At 44.7% G+C, this 16,428-nt stretch overlaps 1 protein-coding gene across 1 annotated transcript in view; it reads right to left on the bottom strand.

Annotated features, from left to right (window-relative positions):
* Window positions 1–409: 409 nt before the first annotated feature.
* LOC103598534 (neurogenic locus notch homolog protein 2-like) overlaps window positions 410–16,428 on the bottom strand; it is a 102,730-nt gene continuing 86,711 nt past the window's right edge. The window contains 11 exon segments of the mRNA XM_008582526.1: window positions 410–5,033; window positions 5,964–6,061; window positions 6,719–6,866; window positions 7,761–8,062; window positions 8,687–8,855; window positions 10,167–10,263; window positions 10,696–10,906; window positions 11,094–11,236; window positions 12,118–12,465; window positions 13,808–14,313; window positions 15,467–15,579. Of these exon segments, the coding sequence (XP_008580748.1) occupies window positions 3,645–5,033; window positions 5,964–6,061; window positions 6,719–6,866; window positions 7,761–8,062; window positions 8,687–8,855; window positions 10,167–10,263; window positions 10,696–10,906; window positions 11,094–11,236; window positions 12,118–12,465; window positions 13,808–14,313; window positions 15,467–15,579 (3,524 nt within the window). The 3' untranslated portion in view covers window positions 410–3,644.

Genomic DNA, 16,428 nt, shown 5'->3' with positions numbered 1-16,428 from the left:
ATAAAAAATTTAATTTGAGGAATAATATTACAAACCAGTGGTTTAGGTAACAGCATCATTAACATTATTACTTATATCCTAATTCTCAATTTTTGTTTTACCAAACACTCTCCATTTCCAATATAAGGCACTTTGTCGTGAGCCAGTTCATTTGTCACCAGCTATGGTTAATACACAGAAGAGTGACCTGGTCTTTTGATGCTTCCTATTGATAGAAGCTTTTTCCTTAAAAGCATTTATTTATGATCTGACTACAGCAAGAAAAACGAAGCCTGGTGCTAGGTAGGCTCTATGAGATTCAGAATGAAAAGAAAATTATTTCTCTCTCAGCAAATTATGACACCATGAGGTAGTCATTGAAAGGCCAGGGATGCAGGATAGTAAAATAAAAAATTCAACACCACTGAGCTTGACATGTAACCTTTTTTATTTTGTGATAAAAATGCTTTCATATAAATTTCATCTTAACTACTTTTAGAATGAAACTTTGAAAAGTAAAAACAAAGTGTGCATTTTCCTTACTGTGTCTAGTCAGGAATATGCGGTCATTTTATTGGTTAATGGGTTTCTCATACAAACAGATATAATATCACTTTTAAAGAGAAATGTACACAAGGAAGTCGCCATAGTACCAGTTATCAATGGGGGCCTCAGAGCATATAAATGTGTCCTCCCAAATAGTTATCATACATTCAATGTATTGGTTAAGGCCAAAATCTCCAAACCACCTGCCAACAAAACATTACACCTTTGGTTCTTTTCTATGCAAGAATTATGAACTGGCAAATTTAATAGTAAGATGACATAATGGATTTGAGCATCACATCTGATTGCTTATACAAAAATCTTTACCTCAAGGTCTCTCTTTCCTTCAAACCTCTCTGTCCCCCACTATCACATGTCAGCAAATGAAGCTTAAAACAAAACAGAAGCAACAAACAAACAATACCTATCCACAAAAATAGGCAGAAGAGGAATCAAAGAAGAATTTATAACAATAAAAATAAACCAAAAATGAGTGGGGAGATCTATAAGTGGCATAAAAGATGTGTCCCATAAAAACTTAGTCTCTACATCAGAATTCATATGAGGAAGTGATTATCCTTCTTACCTTCCCTTTTATTAGATACAAGTGTTCTTAAAATCTAAGAGATTGGTAAAATGTTTGAATGGCAGTGTTGTCCTCATCACCGAAGGCTGTGGTCTGGAATGGCAACTTTCACATCCCCTTCCCCCAAACTAAATTAAATTATCTCAATGAGGAGAAACAAGCAAATTAAGTCCTACGCTGTGCTTGGGAAGGAACAAGGGTATAAAAGATCCAAGCAGCAGGATTGGAGGCTGATACTTTCAGGAAGGGGGGCTGGAGCAGGAGGGCAGAGAGGGGCAGATGTGGAGTGGTCCGGTGCAGTCCATGCAGATGTTCTACCCATCTGCAAATAATAAACAGGTCCAAGGGTACAGAGTCACATTTAGAATGATAAAATGTTTCCAAACTATGAAAGGGGCTGGTAGTATGTTGCCACATGTGAGAATAAAACACAGAATAAGCGAACAATCTGCTTATATCAGGGCAGACCTAATTATTTTTGCTGGTTCACTGAAGTTGGACAGGACTGAAAAAAAAAAAATTTGTAGACTGTCATGCCAACAGACACACAGGGTTTCCATATGTGACCAGACAGATAAATCAGATAGGTGGGAAGCACTGATGAACACCCCCAGCCACAGCAGGAATGAAGACTACCATTCAGACCAAAACAGAGTAGGCAATTCACCCATCGTTATCTACAAAATGCCCCAGCAGAACTAATTTTCCAGGTTTCATGAGCATCATAGCACTGGATAAAGTGACAGGGTGGCCATGGACCAATTATTAAGTGACCCAGGGAGAAGAAGAAAACGATTTTCCTGTTCTATAGTTGACTTAAACACTTCGGCCCCTGACACAGAGTCAAGGAAGTTGCCGAGATCACGAATACAGAGAACAGATTCAGGTGAGGTACAGTCACAATCTGAAAACAGGATGACAATGAGGAGCAAGTCTGTAATTGTCCATCATCATCTAGAAGGAAAATGTCCCTGGAAAGTTTCTACTTTAGTCACCAAACAAAAAGAGAATGTTGTGACTGCTTCAGAGGAAGAGAAATGGTGGCAGAAAATAGCATAGGCTGCCACATAGTTCCTCCTTCAGCCTTCTTATAGGACTGGCTTGGACCCTAGAAAACTAGTCCAACTTTCTTCTTGCACTTGAACATAGAAAATGCACGTTTTCAGTGAGAACCTAACAGGCACACCAGTAACTCACACCAGAGTGTGAAGGGAAGCCTTGTGAACAGTCCTGCAGCCAGTAAGAGAACCAGGAAGTAGAGACTGTTCACCCGATTAAAGGAAGATGACTGTCACGGGTCCCCTGAGCTGAGGAAAGTTCCTAAATGGCAAGGGTATATTGTTTGAGACATTTTCTTCTGTAGAGAGGTATGGAAGGAAAGGCTCAAAAGCTAAGACCATCTTCACCTGCCAGATGTGTGAGTGAAGCAGACCTCGTGTTCTACAATCTAGGACGAATGTGTTTCACACTGGCAATCAATGGAATGCTTGGCAGGAAGTGGAGGGACCTGTGGGTGGGTAACTGCTTCTTGAATGAATTAGCTTATCTCTTGGTCATTCTGACATTCTAACCCTTTTTCTGGTTTAAAAAAGAGGGGAGGGTCATAGTACCTAGGCTGCCAAGGATAAAACTTCACACTAAGCCCATAAATAGAAAAAATTTGACATGTATCTTTCTTCTTGGTAAGGTTTATATGAAGCCCTGCACGAAGGCAAGAGAATTAAGGTGCAGCCTCTTGAAGGGCAATCCTGTCCCTGCCCAAAAGTGGCTCCAAAAAAATATTTTGCTCCCCTTCTCTTTCTAGGAATAATATATATATATATGAATGCAAAATGTCCACTTTCTCAAGAAAAATACTTGAAAGGTTTATGCTGAGAACCATAACCAAAGTAAACCCTTTGAGACTCCTAGGGATGCTGAGAAAATAGGAGGGAAAAAGGAGGCTGAAGTTGCTTTCCAGGGCAGGAATAATTAAAACTCCAAAGGTCTTGCCCTATAACATGTTGGTGGGGCTACAACCACAGAGAGGTACAAAAATAAAAGCATCAAATGAAGTCAAAAGAATTTCCAAGGATGAGAAGATAAGATACTTCATCTCAGGCAGAATTCCAGGGCATAATTACCAAAAAGATTCTAGTGTAGAATCTTCTCATGGATATGGCAGAAGCCCCCAGGGCTTAAAATGTAGTCCAAGCTGCAAGAATGTCTGGGCTACAATGGGCATTCATCTTCTCCAAGTAGAAGAGAGTAAACATGGCCCCAAGGCTTGTATTCATCTTGTATTTCCATGAACTTGGCTTGATGGGCAAGAGATTTGAAGGAACCATGTCCCCCCAAGAAAAACCCTGCAGATACCCAGTGAAGCTGATGAACTTCTTCTCTTACATTATCTGAAAGATAAGAGCATCTTCTCTCTCCTGCCTCCAAGAGCTTGTTTCAGAGATTTCTTCATTTCTCTCCCGGATGACCTTCATTTGTTCTTCAGCAGCATTTACAATAGTCAGTTCTGCCCCTGCACTGGGGGCAGACACTTTCACGCATACACCTGCATGTTGCTGTGTGGTGGCTCAGCCATGTGAGTCCCAGGCCCCCGCTGACCTCCTCCAGCACCCCCAGGGGTAGGGCTGGTGGTCACATCTGACCAGTCGGAAGCAGAGTGGGGTGATGAACTTGACCACTGGTCAGGAGACTCTGGGGATGGTGTCAGGTAGGGATGCTCTCCCTGGAGGTGACCACTGTGACTGGGGGTTCGCTCAGCAGCATTTGAGGAAGCATAACTATGCTGTGAAGGGGGTGTGGGATACTTGCCCACTGAGGCTGGGAAAGGATGATAGGCTGGGAGAAGGGTCTGAGCTCCCTGCCCATCCTGCTGGGGCATCACTGCAGTGGGGAAAGCCACACTGGGCAAGCGGGCCATTTCTGGAATCTGGTACATAGTGGGCAGGGGCCCTGCAACAGCTGGAGGGCAGTTGGACTGAGGCTGGGGAGCCCCAGTTGGTTGGGCAACACTGCCTTTAGGGATGAGCTGGAATGTCACAATGGGGGGCAAGGGTTCCCGTGCGGTGGCTGCATGCTTCCCTTCAGGTGGCCTGCTCTGGGGAGCTATGCCAGGGTGGGTGCCCTCAGCTGGAGCCAGGACCATACCAAACATCTCATTGTACTGGGTCTCATTCATCTCTATGCGGTTCATCCAATCTGCTGGGACTGTGACTGGATGGAGCCTACCCAAGCTCCCCGCACTGCCACTGCCTGGGGGGACAATGTGGTGGTGAGACAGCAGCTGGCTCACAGAGGGAAGCACAGTGCTGGCCCCATGAGCCAAAGGCTGCATTTCATGAAGGTTAGAGAAAGACAGTGCATGCTGTGCATGGACTGGGGCAGTGGGGGCAGCAGTGGCCAACAGAGGGTTGGGGGAGGCCTGCAAGATTCCAGGGGATGTGATCATTGGAGAGGATGTGGTGTCAGAAACATATGTGTGAGGAGACTCTAGAGAATCAACAGGGGATAAAGTCACTGAGCTCTCAGACAGCTGGACCTTCTCGCTCAGAGACTTCTTCCTCCTACCACCCTTCGCATCCTTGGTCTCCTTGGCAAGGTTAGGGAGGCTAGTGGGCACGGTGCTCTTGGCATTGGGCCGTCTAGGCTTCTTGCCGATTGGGGTGTGCTTCAAACTGAGGAAAGACCTGTTGGGCCCACAGATGACAGGTGAGAGAGCAGATGTCAGCACACTGCCTGGAGGGCTTGGTGTCACGTTGTACTCATCCAGGAGGCGCACAATGTCGTGGTGCATGCGATCCCGAGCCACATCCCGGGGAAGACGATCCATGTGGTCCGTGATGTCTCGATTGGCAAAATGGTCTAACAGGATCTTGGCTGCTTCGTAGCTCCCCTCCCGGGCAGCAAGAAACAGAGGTGTCTCTTCCTACAGAAAATGCCCACACAGAATACATTTTAATAACACTCTTGAGAATACCACAGTTTCTCAATTTTTTTTTTATCATCGCCCCCTTACACATATTTTGTTTCCCCATAAAATTTTAATACCACAGACATGCTATATATCTACCTAGTACTGAATGTATATCTTTGACTTATACATAAAAAGAGCAAGATTATTTCACCTCTCCCCAAGAATCAGTTTTGCCTCTGAGGGGCAAGATCTCCTCAATTGAAAACTTGTGAAATAAAGCATGTCTCTGAGCCAGAGACTCACTTAACAGAATACTGAGCTTAGCTTGTCAAAATAGGGTTCTAGGAGGAAAAAGAATTAGAAATCAGAAAGGTAGGCGGAGAAAAAACTAGAGCACGCACAGAACTGGGTAAAATAAGAGAAAGAGTATAAGAAAGAAGAGACAAAACGTGTAAGAAAGAGCTACAATAAGGGAAAAGAGGAAGTAAATGAGAGAAAATGAACAAAAGAAGGGAAAAACAAGATGAAAAACTCAGAAGGAGAAAACCAAACAGGAAAACATCATGGTATCTAAGGACAGAAAAAAAGAAGAGCAGTGGGGGGCGGGGGGAGAAAGAAAACAAATGAGAAAAGGAAGTGAGCATGAACAAAAGAGAGAACAAGAGAAAGGGAAACATCAAAAAAGAGTAAAGGCAGAGAAGGCTACACCACGTTATTTACGGCATAGCCAGGCACAAGCTGAGCACTGAGTGGGCAGAGGACTCAATCCTGAGACTCTTGTAGATAAGCCACATCCTTCATCAAGCTCTCTGGATCCAGTTCTTGCTCAACCTGCTTCCATCTTTGTGTTTATCACAAGAGAAGCTATAAGGAGAAATGGGAAGGGCCATTTAACTGAGGCACTGCTGCAAGCATCCTCAGGCTCAGAGCCCATGATCATACCTTGTTGTCCTGCATGTCTCGGTTGGCCCCATTTTTCAATAGCAGAAGAGTCGCCTCCACATTATTGACAGCAGCTGCCCAGTGAAGAGCAGATTTTCCTGCAGGGGAAAAACATTTTAATAATATTTTATAAGCAAACAGAGTAGAAAGACATGTCCTACTCCTAGTATAAGCAAGTACCACAGCTTGCACAAGGAAACCTTGAACTCCCTCCCCAGTGATCACTAGGAAGCCAGTTCTCTGTGGGGGCCTATAGGAAAAACCAAAATAACATCTTCTTTTCCTCTGTTCTAGGCATATTTCAGCACAGGCTGCCCAGAAGACCTCTTGGTAAAAGGGTCACTTATATGTGATATCCATATCCTCTGCATGGAAGAACCTACCCTATCACAAACTAAAGACAACAACCTATTTATTACATGCCAAAATGTATACTTAGGATATTCCACAATCCTCCTAGTGAAGTCAGCTCTCATAAATTCTCATATCAAAAGTGGTATGCCTGGGAACCTGCACAGGCAAACCTATCATGGACCTGCTTTGAGGTCCAAGAACCCTCATGAAAAATCTCTTCTTGTCTTAATCTAGGGACCTCCCACTGACTCAGTTCTCTGAAATCAACATGTTGAAGGAAGAATGAATGAATGCATGAGTGAAAGAATGAGTGACTCTCCAAGGGATTCAGATCTCAGAAAATTCTGTAAGGATCGTGTACAATTCTCCTCCGAATCCGGCCCCCTGCCCCTCATCCCTACCATGGTCATCCACTGCATTCACATCTGCTTGGCAGTTGATCAGCTCTGCCACCATGCCCTCCACAGCCAGGCGGGCAGCCAGGATCAGGGGAGTGGTACCATCATTCATCCTGGCATCTAGATCAGTTACTCGGTTACGGATCAGAATCTGGAAGAGGAGAAAGAACAGAAAAGAGAGTCACTTGCATGAAGGAAAACAATGAAACTAAAAGAAGAGCACCAGGGCTGAGGCTATATTGTAAGTTCCTGGAGGGCAAGGAAAGTCTTGTTTATCTTTATGCCCCTAATTCTGTCATGGTCAATCAGTAAAGAATTGTTGAATGAACCAATAAATAAACCAACAAATGGGTGCTCAAGACATAATGGTCCATATAAAATGATGTGCTTATACTTTCTTAGGAAAGAAGAGGGATGTGGGGAAATACTGCAACTTCAATCACAGTGTACAGTCTAAGGTAATTCAGAATGCTTCAAATTTCCTCATAGACTAAAAGGAAAAAGCATCGAGGAGTATACAGTGAACTCATGTCAAGAAAACTGTCAGAGAGCATCTGGAAGCCCACATATCCAAGCAAAACCACAGGAAACAGCTGATACTAGTCAAAGGCTTTGACACAGGTATCACTCCCATCTGATCTATGCATTTGGGAAGCATCTTGGCACATGATAATATCACAGAGGTGGGAAAGGGGGAGGAACAAGGGGGTTTAGGGAAAAATTAGTAAAGGGCCACAAAAAATGCTTACATTGTGTAATGATAAAATAAAATTTAAAAAATATATATATATATCACTGACTAAGAATCAGAAGACTGGTGTTACTTGCTGCTGGCTATCACTATGTGGCTGTATATAGCTAGGTCAGTTTCCCAACCTGCCTTTTCTTGCTTTCCCATTTAGCAAGCATGACTCTAACTCCTGCCCTAATCTCTCAAAGAATTACTGAATAAATTCAATGAGATATTAAGTGCTGCAACAGAGATACCATCTTAGACCCATAAGGAACTCTTATTATTTAAACTGACCCTTCTCACGTTCTTTACCTGGAAGACACCTTGGGCATCAGCTGCCACTGCAGCATGGAGAGGGCAGCGGCCCATGTTGTCCTGAGCATTGGCATCTGCACCTGCATCCAGGAGGCGTTTGGCTGCATCCGCCCTCGAGTAGCGGGCTGCGAGGTGTAGGGCCATCTCACCAGTCCGGTCTGTCTGAGCCTGCAGGCTGGCACCCTGGTAGACTAAGTCTGTGATGATGTTGGCAGAAGAGTCCTCTGCATCTTCATCTTCATCACTCACATCTGAGCTGCCTCCTCGGAGAGAAGCCAACATCAGTGGGGTGCACCCATCTGTGGGAAAGGAAAATTCCAAAAGTATTCAAGGAGGAGAAGGAAGTTAACCCTGTTGTTAGAATAGTTCTATTTGAGTGAAGTTATTCTTATGGGAAAAGAATTCCCTGTGTTTCCTGTGGTAACTAGCAATTAGTTTTACATTTGCCACCTACTTTTCTTCTGATAATATCATTTCTGTAAAGGTAATAAGAAAATAAGAGTCTTTTAAAGTTGGGGGTTCTTCTCTAAGTTAAACAAGTTTTTCTGTTGAAGTGCTACATTATTTTAAATTAGACAAATTTTAAAATATCCAATATTAATAGAACTATGTGCATAAGATATTGACTAAACTAATCCTCTATCCTCTGCTTTGGGATATTATTTTTCTATTCAACTAAAGTCAAAATCTACCAAACCCATTTAATCAGCCTGTTTGTTCTCAACATGCCATATATAAAACAATGTGAAATCCCTTCCTTTCTTCTGTATGCCTGTATTCCTTAAGAATTCATTTCCTCCAGCTGAGTTACAGTCTGTAAAATTGGCAGGAGGCATATGGCCAGGTGGAGCAAACGCAGGGACAGCAATGTAGAACCAAGGGCAGGCACTTCCTAGTGAAGTGCGGGGGTTGCCAGTGCTCACCTGGGCCCCGGACGTTGACGTCCAGCACATCCACCTCCTGCTCTGCCCGAGGAGGAGTGAGAGCCAGTGATGGTGTCCTACGGATGTCTGCAGCTTCAAGGTGCTGTTGTGTCCATGGGCGTCTATCAATGGGGTCATCTCCTTCTGAGAGCAAAGCCTCATCTTCAGCCTGAAGGGGAAACGATGCTCCCTCTCAATGTGACCCACCACCAGAGACTGCTGACGAGGAGCTGGTCCAGTGTTTCCCACCACCTTTCCTCATTGCCCATCCAGTTTTCTCTCTTCCAGATGATCATCCACATCAGCTTCCTACTGCTTTTGGGATGTGGTTCCTGCTTACCTTACTGCATCATCTGGACAATTCTCCCCACCTCCTAATCCCAAACTTTAGGCGTTAGCCTTAACATGCTAATTCTAGATCCCTAAAGCACCATATTACTGCTTCTAGGCCTTTGCCCATGCTGTTTTCTCTGCCTGCAATGGTCTCCCCCAATTCTTTAACTAACTCCTTCCTACTCTCTACATATAACAAGACTTTGATTTCTCTTGTTGGTCTCAAAAAGCATATTCTGCTTAACTCTACTTAACTGACCATGTGTTAAGTACTTACATGGCACCACATGGCAGTCTTTATCATTAGACTGGAAGGTTATTGAAAACAAGGAATAAGATTTGTTCAAGGTTGTCTCCCTGTACTTAAAGCAGTACCCAGCATACAGCAAGCACTCAGGACCGATTGTTGAATGATAATAAGTTTGAATCAGTTACCCTTTATCAAATACCTATATCACAAGAAATAAGTAAGGCACATTATACCAACTGGAGTATTAAATCTTTCCTTTCTGAGTTGTAAGGATTAATCTCCATTTTAAAGAAAAAGATAATTAAATACAAAGAAGTTAAGTACCTTGCCTCCAACTAAGTAGTAGAGTTTTGAACTTGAATCCAGTTCAAATTGTAACTAAAGCAATGTTCTCAACCATCATGCTATACTGGCTCCCAGCCAGTTTCTTCTTTCACACCCCATCTACCTCTTGCTCCTGTATGGTCTTAGTTTCCTGGGCTCAAGATGCAGAGCCTCCAAAGTCAGTGGTCACTGGCTTTCTTCCACTGTTTAATTCTCTTACAGAAGGAGAAGTGCCCATAGAGGATAAGGGAAGGATCTAGTCATGAAGGAAACTGCTATTTACACACAGCAGTCCTAACTTGTCTACCAACAGCATGACATTAGAGGAAGGAGGCATGTCTGTTTTAATATTTTTAAAGAGTCCTTCTTGAAAAACATACATAGGTAACTCAAGGCAATCAATGACCGAAGGATTCCAGCTGTTCATGAGAACCCAGGATACCCACTGTGTGGGCAACATATAAAGACTATCACCCTTTCCTCCCATTCAGGACACTCTGAAACCAAAGGATGGAAACCTGAAATGTGACCAGATAAAGGCTGACAAAGGTGGTCTCACCATGGCCACCTTACCTTGGCTTTCTTTGGCTGAGGCCCTTCATCATCGATCCAATGTTCGCTTGTTCCAGAACCAATAAGGTTAGCCTCTGAGACTTGCACTGAGAGATTTCTGATATGGTTACAAAGGGGGAAAAAAGAGCAGAGGTTATGTCATAACTAATATAGTGGTTTTCAACATTTTTTCCACCACGGCATACTCCCATAGCTATACTGCAACTTTTGGGGGCCTTGGCCCAAAGAGGATGGGCAGTATTTTATGTGACATTTCCTGAGCATTCATCCTTTCCCTTCCCACTGAACAAGAGCTTAGGACAAAAGTGTGCCTCATCACAGAAGCTGAGCACCACTGTGATAATGTGTAAGGAAGAGATGCATCCAGACTCTGACTATGGTTTCAGTCATTCATGAGGCATTCAAAACCACAATCAGCATGATTAAATGGTCAGAGCTTAGATTTTAAAATTGTGACTCAGCAAGATGTACTTTTCTTTTCATCCCTGCTTATTACTGTGAATAGTGGCTCACTGGCAAACCCTCTTACTTCAGCCCCACGGCATCCTGTCCCACCGGCTCACGACGCTTGTGATTGCTGGAGTCTCGGCGAAGGGTGAAACCTTCAGGCAGCCAGAGGGAGCCATGCTTACGCTTTCGTTTAGCCATGATTACCCCCAGCAGGATGATAAACAGAATGATGACAACAGCAACAGCAAGTAGGTAGAGGAGCTGAGTGGGTTTTGGAGACAGGGATTCACCTGAAAGTCCAGAGAGACAGGAAAAGCTCTGAATAACACATCAACCTCTCATTATTAGCAATGAGTTCATTTAGAGGGCAACTTTGACCTCAGCAGCCCTAAAAAATAGAGGGCTGCACATTGAAAAGAATGCCCCTAAGTGATGCCTTTCCCCGCACCCTTTCCCTTTAACACCAGTGCCACTCACTGACGACAGACACAAGAGGGTAGGACAGGGTCCCCTGGATGGCGTGAGAAGCCAGGAGAGCTGCTGCTGCATCCGTGTTCTTGAAGCATTGGTCTGAGTCTTGAACACACTGACGGTTGTCAATTTCCAGAAATACCTTAGAGCTGTGAGATGCCAAGGGAGAAGAGGAGGAAGGGAAATGATGAGTAAAACAGAAGGGTGCAGGTCAAGCAAGCTGAGTCAGAAAGCGGGGCAGGAACCTTCCTTCCTCCCTCTTCAGCATCAGGTTCTCCACCTCTGGGACACTGCCTTCAGAAAGATCTCTGCAATTAGAATACTGTCCCTTCAGACCCTAAACACTAATTCCCACTTAGGGGGTACCTCGCCTTCCTTAGTCTGGCTGCTCTAAGCCTTCTGACTAAGGCAACACACAGCAAAGTGAGAAGACTGGGAAAGCTGGTCTCAGTGCTCTCCTCCTGAAGGTTTTGGTGGTCTTCTTCCACCCTTTCCTGTCTACTCAGTGGTACTTAGGGTTTCTCTAAAATTACACCCCTGCACACTTTGGGTCCTTATTCTCCTTTGTCTCTGCATCTGAATTTCAGCTAGCTGAAGGGTTAAAAATTGGGGGATATGTCAAGAGATAATGAGATGTGAATGACAGAACAACTGAGGATTATTTGCCTTGTCAAAGAGACTTGTATTATAGACAAAGGGACTTGAAGAAAGGCAATGATTAATACAAAAGGGGAGTCACTAATAAAGGGATCAGAGGCAACGCTGCCAAAAGGTTGGGGTTTCTGGCATTTGAGGAGGCCATCCGACTCCTGCCTCCTGCTTGCTCCAGCCCACCTTTCAGGACCCCAAGATCAAAGCAAATCTTTACTCTTAAACATAAGTACCGGGAAAATGGGTTTGTCTTAAAAGTGGGCCATTCTCTTTGTCTGATCTTTGCATTTTTATAGGTTGAGTTATAACTTCTGCTGTGTATCAAAATGTTCAGATTTTAAAAATTAGCCTGTAAAAAGTTCAGAAATCAAAAACCTACCCAACTACTTCCCGTTCTTGTTCATCAGGAAGGGACCTGCGGGTCATCCTCTGCTTTTTCACAGCAGCTGACTTCTCACCATAATAGGGGTATACCATAGGTTTCCCCTGGGAGTCTCGTTTAATATTCAGGTTGGTGTGGAGCAGCGTGCCCAGTGCCCTCAAGAAGCTGCGAGCATCCTCAAGCAGTTGTTCAGGTGGCATCAACACCACAATAACCAGGGTACCCTCTGCCAGGTTCTCGGGCTGGTCAGCAGCACAGTCCAGCCCATCCCAGCCACACTCCTCACTGTTGCATCCCTGGTCACAGTGGTTGTCTTTGAAGTGGTCTGCACAGTATCTGTCATACCTAGGCAGGGGGAGGCAGGAGAGAGAAAAGGAAAGGAGCTCAGACTAGACAGGAGCTTTATTCAGTTTTCCATTTGGAACTATCATGGATTTTCCTACCTATCTTTTGTAGTGCACATCAGGACCAACTGCCCCATGAAGCCTTCTTTGAATCTGCTATCCCCAACATCATAGAGAACATACAGTCTAGGTCACTCATCACTCTTCAGTGCTCCCTGAATGAGGAACAACACTATGCTCACTGTGCTGCATGGGCTTAGGGGCTCCCAGGCAGCTCACAATCTTGTTAAGTCAGATTTTTACACAAAGCTGCATATCTGAAACAAAAGTCAACCTGGTTCAGGCTTCCCGTACTTTGTATCCACTGCTGCCGATAAAGTAACAATGGGCTTTAGGAAGAAAAAGGTGCTTCTAGAAGGTGCCTTCAGAAACTGGATAAATAGCTCTGAACCATCAAGAGTTGCTCTACACAGAGAACCATGTCAATATGGTCCATTTCTTTCTCTTTCCAAACTGAATCCAAACTACAGAAGGTAAGGCAGAGGCATTTCTTTCATACAGGATACCAGATCTAACTTGTACAGCCTCTTTCAAATACTAGGAAAAGGAATTAGAACCCCCAAACCTAAGTGATATATAAACCATTTCACCTATACTCTCCTCCAGCTCCCACACCCCACTCCCCACCCCTAGATAGTTACACTACTTGGTACAACTTGCCACGTTAGCTCAGTGAAAAGGTTAGGAGTCAGGAATAGCTGTATATACTTTGGCAAGTTCTTTAACTTCCCAGGCCTCAGTTCCCTCTTCTATAACAATACCTACACCTCACAAGGTTGTTGAGAATCAACTGGAGCTAGATGAAATGGCTAATAGGAAAGTTACTATGTAAACTAGCAGACCGGGGGTGGGGGGGTGGTTAAGAGGCCTACTCTAGTTCTTGCTTCCTGATCAATCTAGATGGGGAAAGCCAGTCTTAGGGAAAGGAATGGAGTGAAGAGAGAGAAGTACAGACCTTTCCATCCATCCTGCAGGCAGGTTATGTGAGAGGCTGCCTGAGAGTGGGTAACACCACTTCCAAAAGTTATTTCCCCCAGCAGGTCACAAGAGCAGCAGGTGAGAAGGCAGATAAGCAGAGAGAGAGAGGGTGATTATGCAGTGAGCATTCCTGGCCATCTGTCAGCAAAGGAGAGCACAGGGTAGTGTGCGATGGAACAAGGCTGGCATCATCTGGAAAGCAGAGGCAGCTAGAGCAGAAGCACTGGAGTGGTTAGGAGCAAGAACAGAAACCAAGGTGTGTTAGTGACAGTCCCCCTTGGCTCTGGAGATCCTGGAGCCCTTACTTGCATGTCTTGCTATTATCTTGGCACTCGAAGTTGTCAAACAGGCATTCAGCCGTGTTGCACAGCTCATCACACTGGTTGTTGATGTAATCCCAGCAGGGAAGTGGGGAGGAGCAGTTGGCCCACGGGTCCTCCATGGTGAGGGAGCAGTCACCCCCATCCCACTGGCAGGCATGGCTATTGCAGGCCTCATCACAGACACCATCGCGAGCTTTGTCAGCACAGTACTGGCTCAGGCAGGTGGCAGGGGTGGTGCTGGTGGGGGCTGTGTAGTGTTCACAGTGGCTGCCCCAAAACAGTGGAGCACACTGGCAAGAGTAGTAAGGAGGCTGGCGCTGAGGGTAGCAGCTACCCCCGTGCTGGCAAGGGCTACTGGCACAGCCTGATTCACAGTCTGGGGGGTTGGCGCAGAAGCAGCGGGGTCCTGAGGCAGTGTGCACACACTGCTCCCCTCTCCTACATTTCACTTGTCCACAGCTGCTCTGGCATCTTGCCCCAGAGAATCCCTGTGGAAATGAGAGAAGAAATTAGAATGGCAGGTAGATTCTTGAGGCCTTGCCCCAGTTTCCCTCCCAAACCCTCTCTTCCACACCTCTAGGGAGATAAAGACTAAATACTTGGTTAAGATCCCTCTAATACAAGTAACCTCCTAGGCCAAGTTTAAGAAAGAGACTTCTTTAATTAAACCTATAGGTCAGAGCTGAAGTTCCACAGGATGAATGTAGAGTTCTCTCACTTTATTTATTTATTTATTTATTTTTTTTTTTTTAAAGATGACTGGTAAGGGGATCTTAACCCTTGACTTGGTGTTGTTAGCACCACGCTCAGCCAGTGAGCGAACCGGCCATCCCTATATGGGATCCGAACCCAGGGCCTTGGTGTTATCAGCACCGCACTCTCCTGAGTGAGCCACAGGCCAGCCCTAGAGTTCTCTCACTTTAATAGCTCACTTCTAGAAATTAAGTCCACAAGTCATGGTGGGGTAAGAGTCTGGTGGCATTGTTTCTGTAGGTACCTTCTCTAACCACCAGATGATTCACATAATGGCTTTAGGGGGAGAAAAGTCATATTGAGAGTTTTGGGTCTCTAGAAAACTTCCACATCTTATTTTATTCTTGTACATCCTGCTTTGCCCAAACCAAGGTTACTGGACAGGTTTCCTTTTGGTATCTCCCCACACATAGTGTGTTTTAGGGAGGTTTGGGCCTCTGGTAGTGGCATAAGAGTTTGCATGGAGAATGGCTAAAATTCAGCTTCCTTTTAATTTAAAAAGCAACTTGCTCCCAAATGGTCCCTGCTAAAGAATATAAGTAGAATAGTGTTTCCACTAACCCTAGCCCAACCTGAGCATTGAGACTGCCCTCCAGCATGGTACCAATAAGCCAGCAACACTAGCCTTATTCACAAGGGAACAGTCCACCACTTCCTGTGCTTTTCTCTTGGTGCTTCTGAAGATTGATAGTCATCGATTGCAAAGCTAACTGTTTCTGGAGTGTCTAAACAGCTGTAAGTGAAAAAACTCAAGTGCTTGCTTCTATAGGAGCTAAAATCAAGAAATCTCTCCATTGCTGAGCTTGAAAAAAATCAGGTTTAATCTGAGTTTTGTCACAGATTGTATGGAAGAGAGTATGCCCCTTAAATCGGCAACAGGGCACCTACCGGGGCACAATGACAAATGAAGCCATCAGGCATGTTGCGGGCCACAGCACAAGTCCCTCCATTCAGGCAAGGCATCTGGGGACACACATCCATGAAGGTTTCACAGTGACGGCCTCAAGACAGAAAATAAAAGGGGGCTTTAAAAGGCAGAAGTAGGAACTGCAAGTCACTAAACAGAGCCCCACTAGGATGGGAGCTAGCCACAGAGCAATAGGTAATGAGAGTGCAGCTCTCTGCCAACAAGAAGACAAGAAGACAAGGAAACCCACCACCAGCTGAGACCAGCCCCCTCTCTGTCTTGCTTACACAGTAAGCACATGTGGCACACATCCCCAAACCGACTCACAAAACAGAATGAACTCAAAAAGTGACTCGAATCCCATCCAAAAAGAAAAGGAAAATCACGCCTCAGCTTTTTGAAGGCACTGCAGCTTTCATAAGTTGAAGGACCATTCACCGCATTTTGTCAACATCATGTTCTTCATAGGAGATGCTACACCAGGGCAATATATCTAAATGACGATTTGCAGTTTATGGAAAATTTTCATCCATGCTATCTCTTTTCAATCATTTTTTGACCTTTTTGTTACCTGATGGGGATTGCTTTAAAATGCAGCTTAATTTTCCCAGAATTAATTTACCCTAGAAACACTTCTAACACAGAAGGCATCTGTAGGCCACTGCACCATAATAAAGAAGCAGGCACCTGGAATCACAGAGGAGACACAAGGCACAGCAGAGGCTTGTGGCCAACAGCAGGAGATGGACCCTATCTGGCCTGCAGTCACTTAAAAGGGAAGAAGTGACTTTAAAAAAGAAATAAAAATAGTAATATCTTTGGCTGACGAGAATTAAACAGCAAGAGTTACAAATGCTTGTCTCTTCAAACACAACAGCAGCCACTAACCAAGAGCAGCCATCACAGGGACATGGTTCAGTAAACAACAGTCCCTCCCTGTCTG

The sequence above is a fragment of the Galeopterus variegatus genome, unplaced genomic scaffold (genome assembly GCF_000696425.1).
Source record: "Galeopterus variegatus unplaced genomic scaffold, G_variegatus-3.0.2 Scaffold2663, whole genome shotgun sequence".
Classification (NCBI taxonomy): Eukaryota; Metazoa; Chordata; class Mammalia; order Dermoptera; family Cynocephalidae; genus Galeopterus; species Galeopterus variegatus.
The sequence above is the reverse complement of the archived record's forward strand: the minus strand, read 5'-3'. Positions and strand labels throughout refer to the sequence as shown.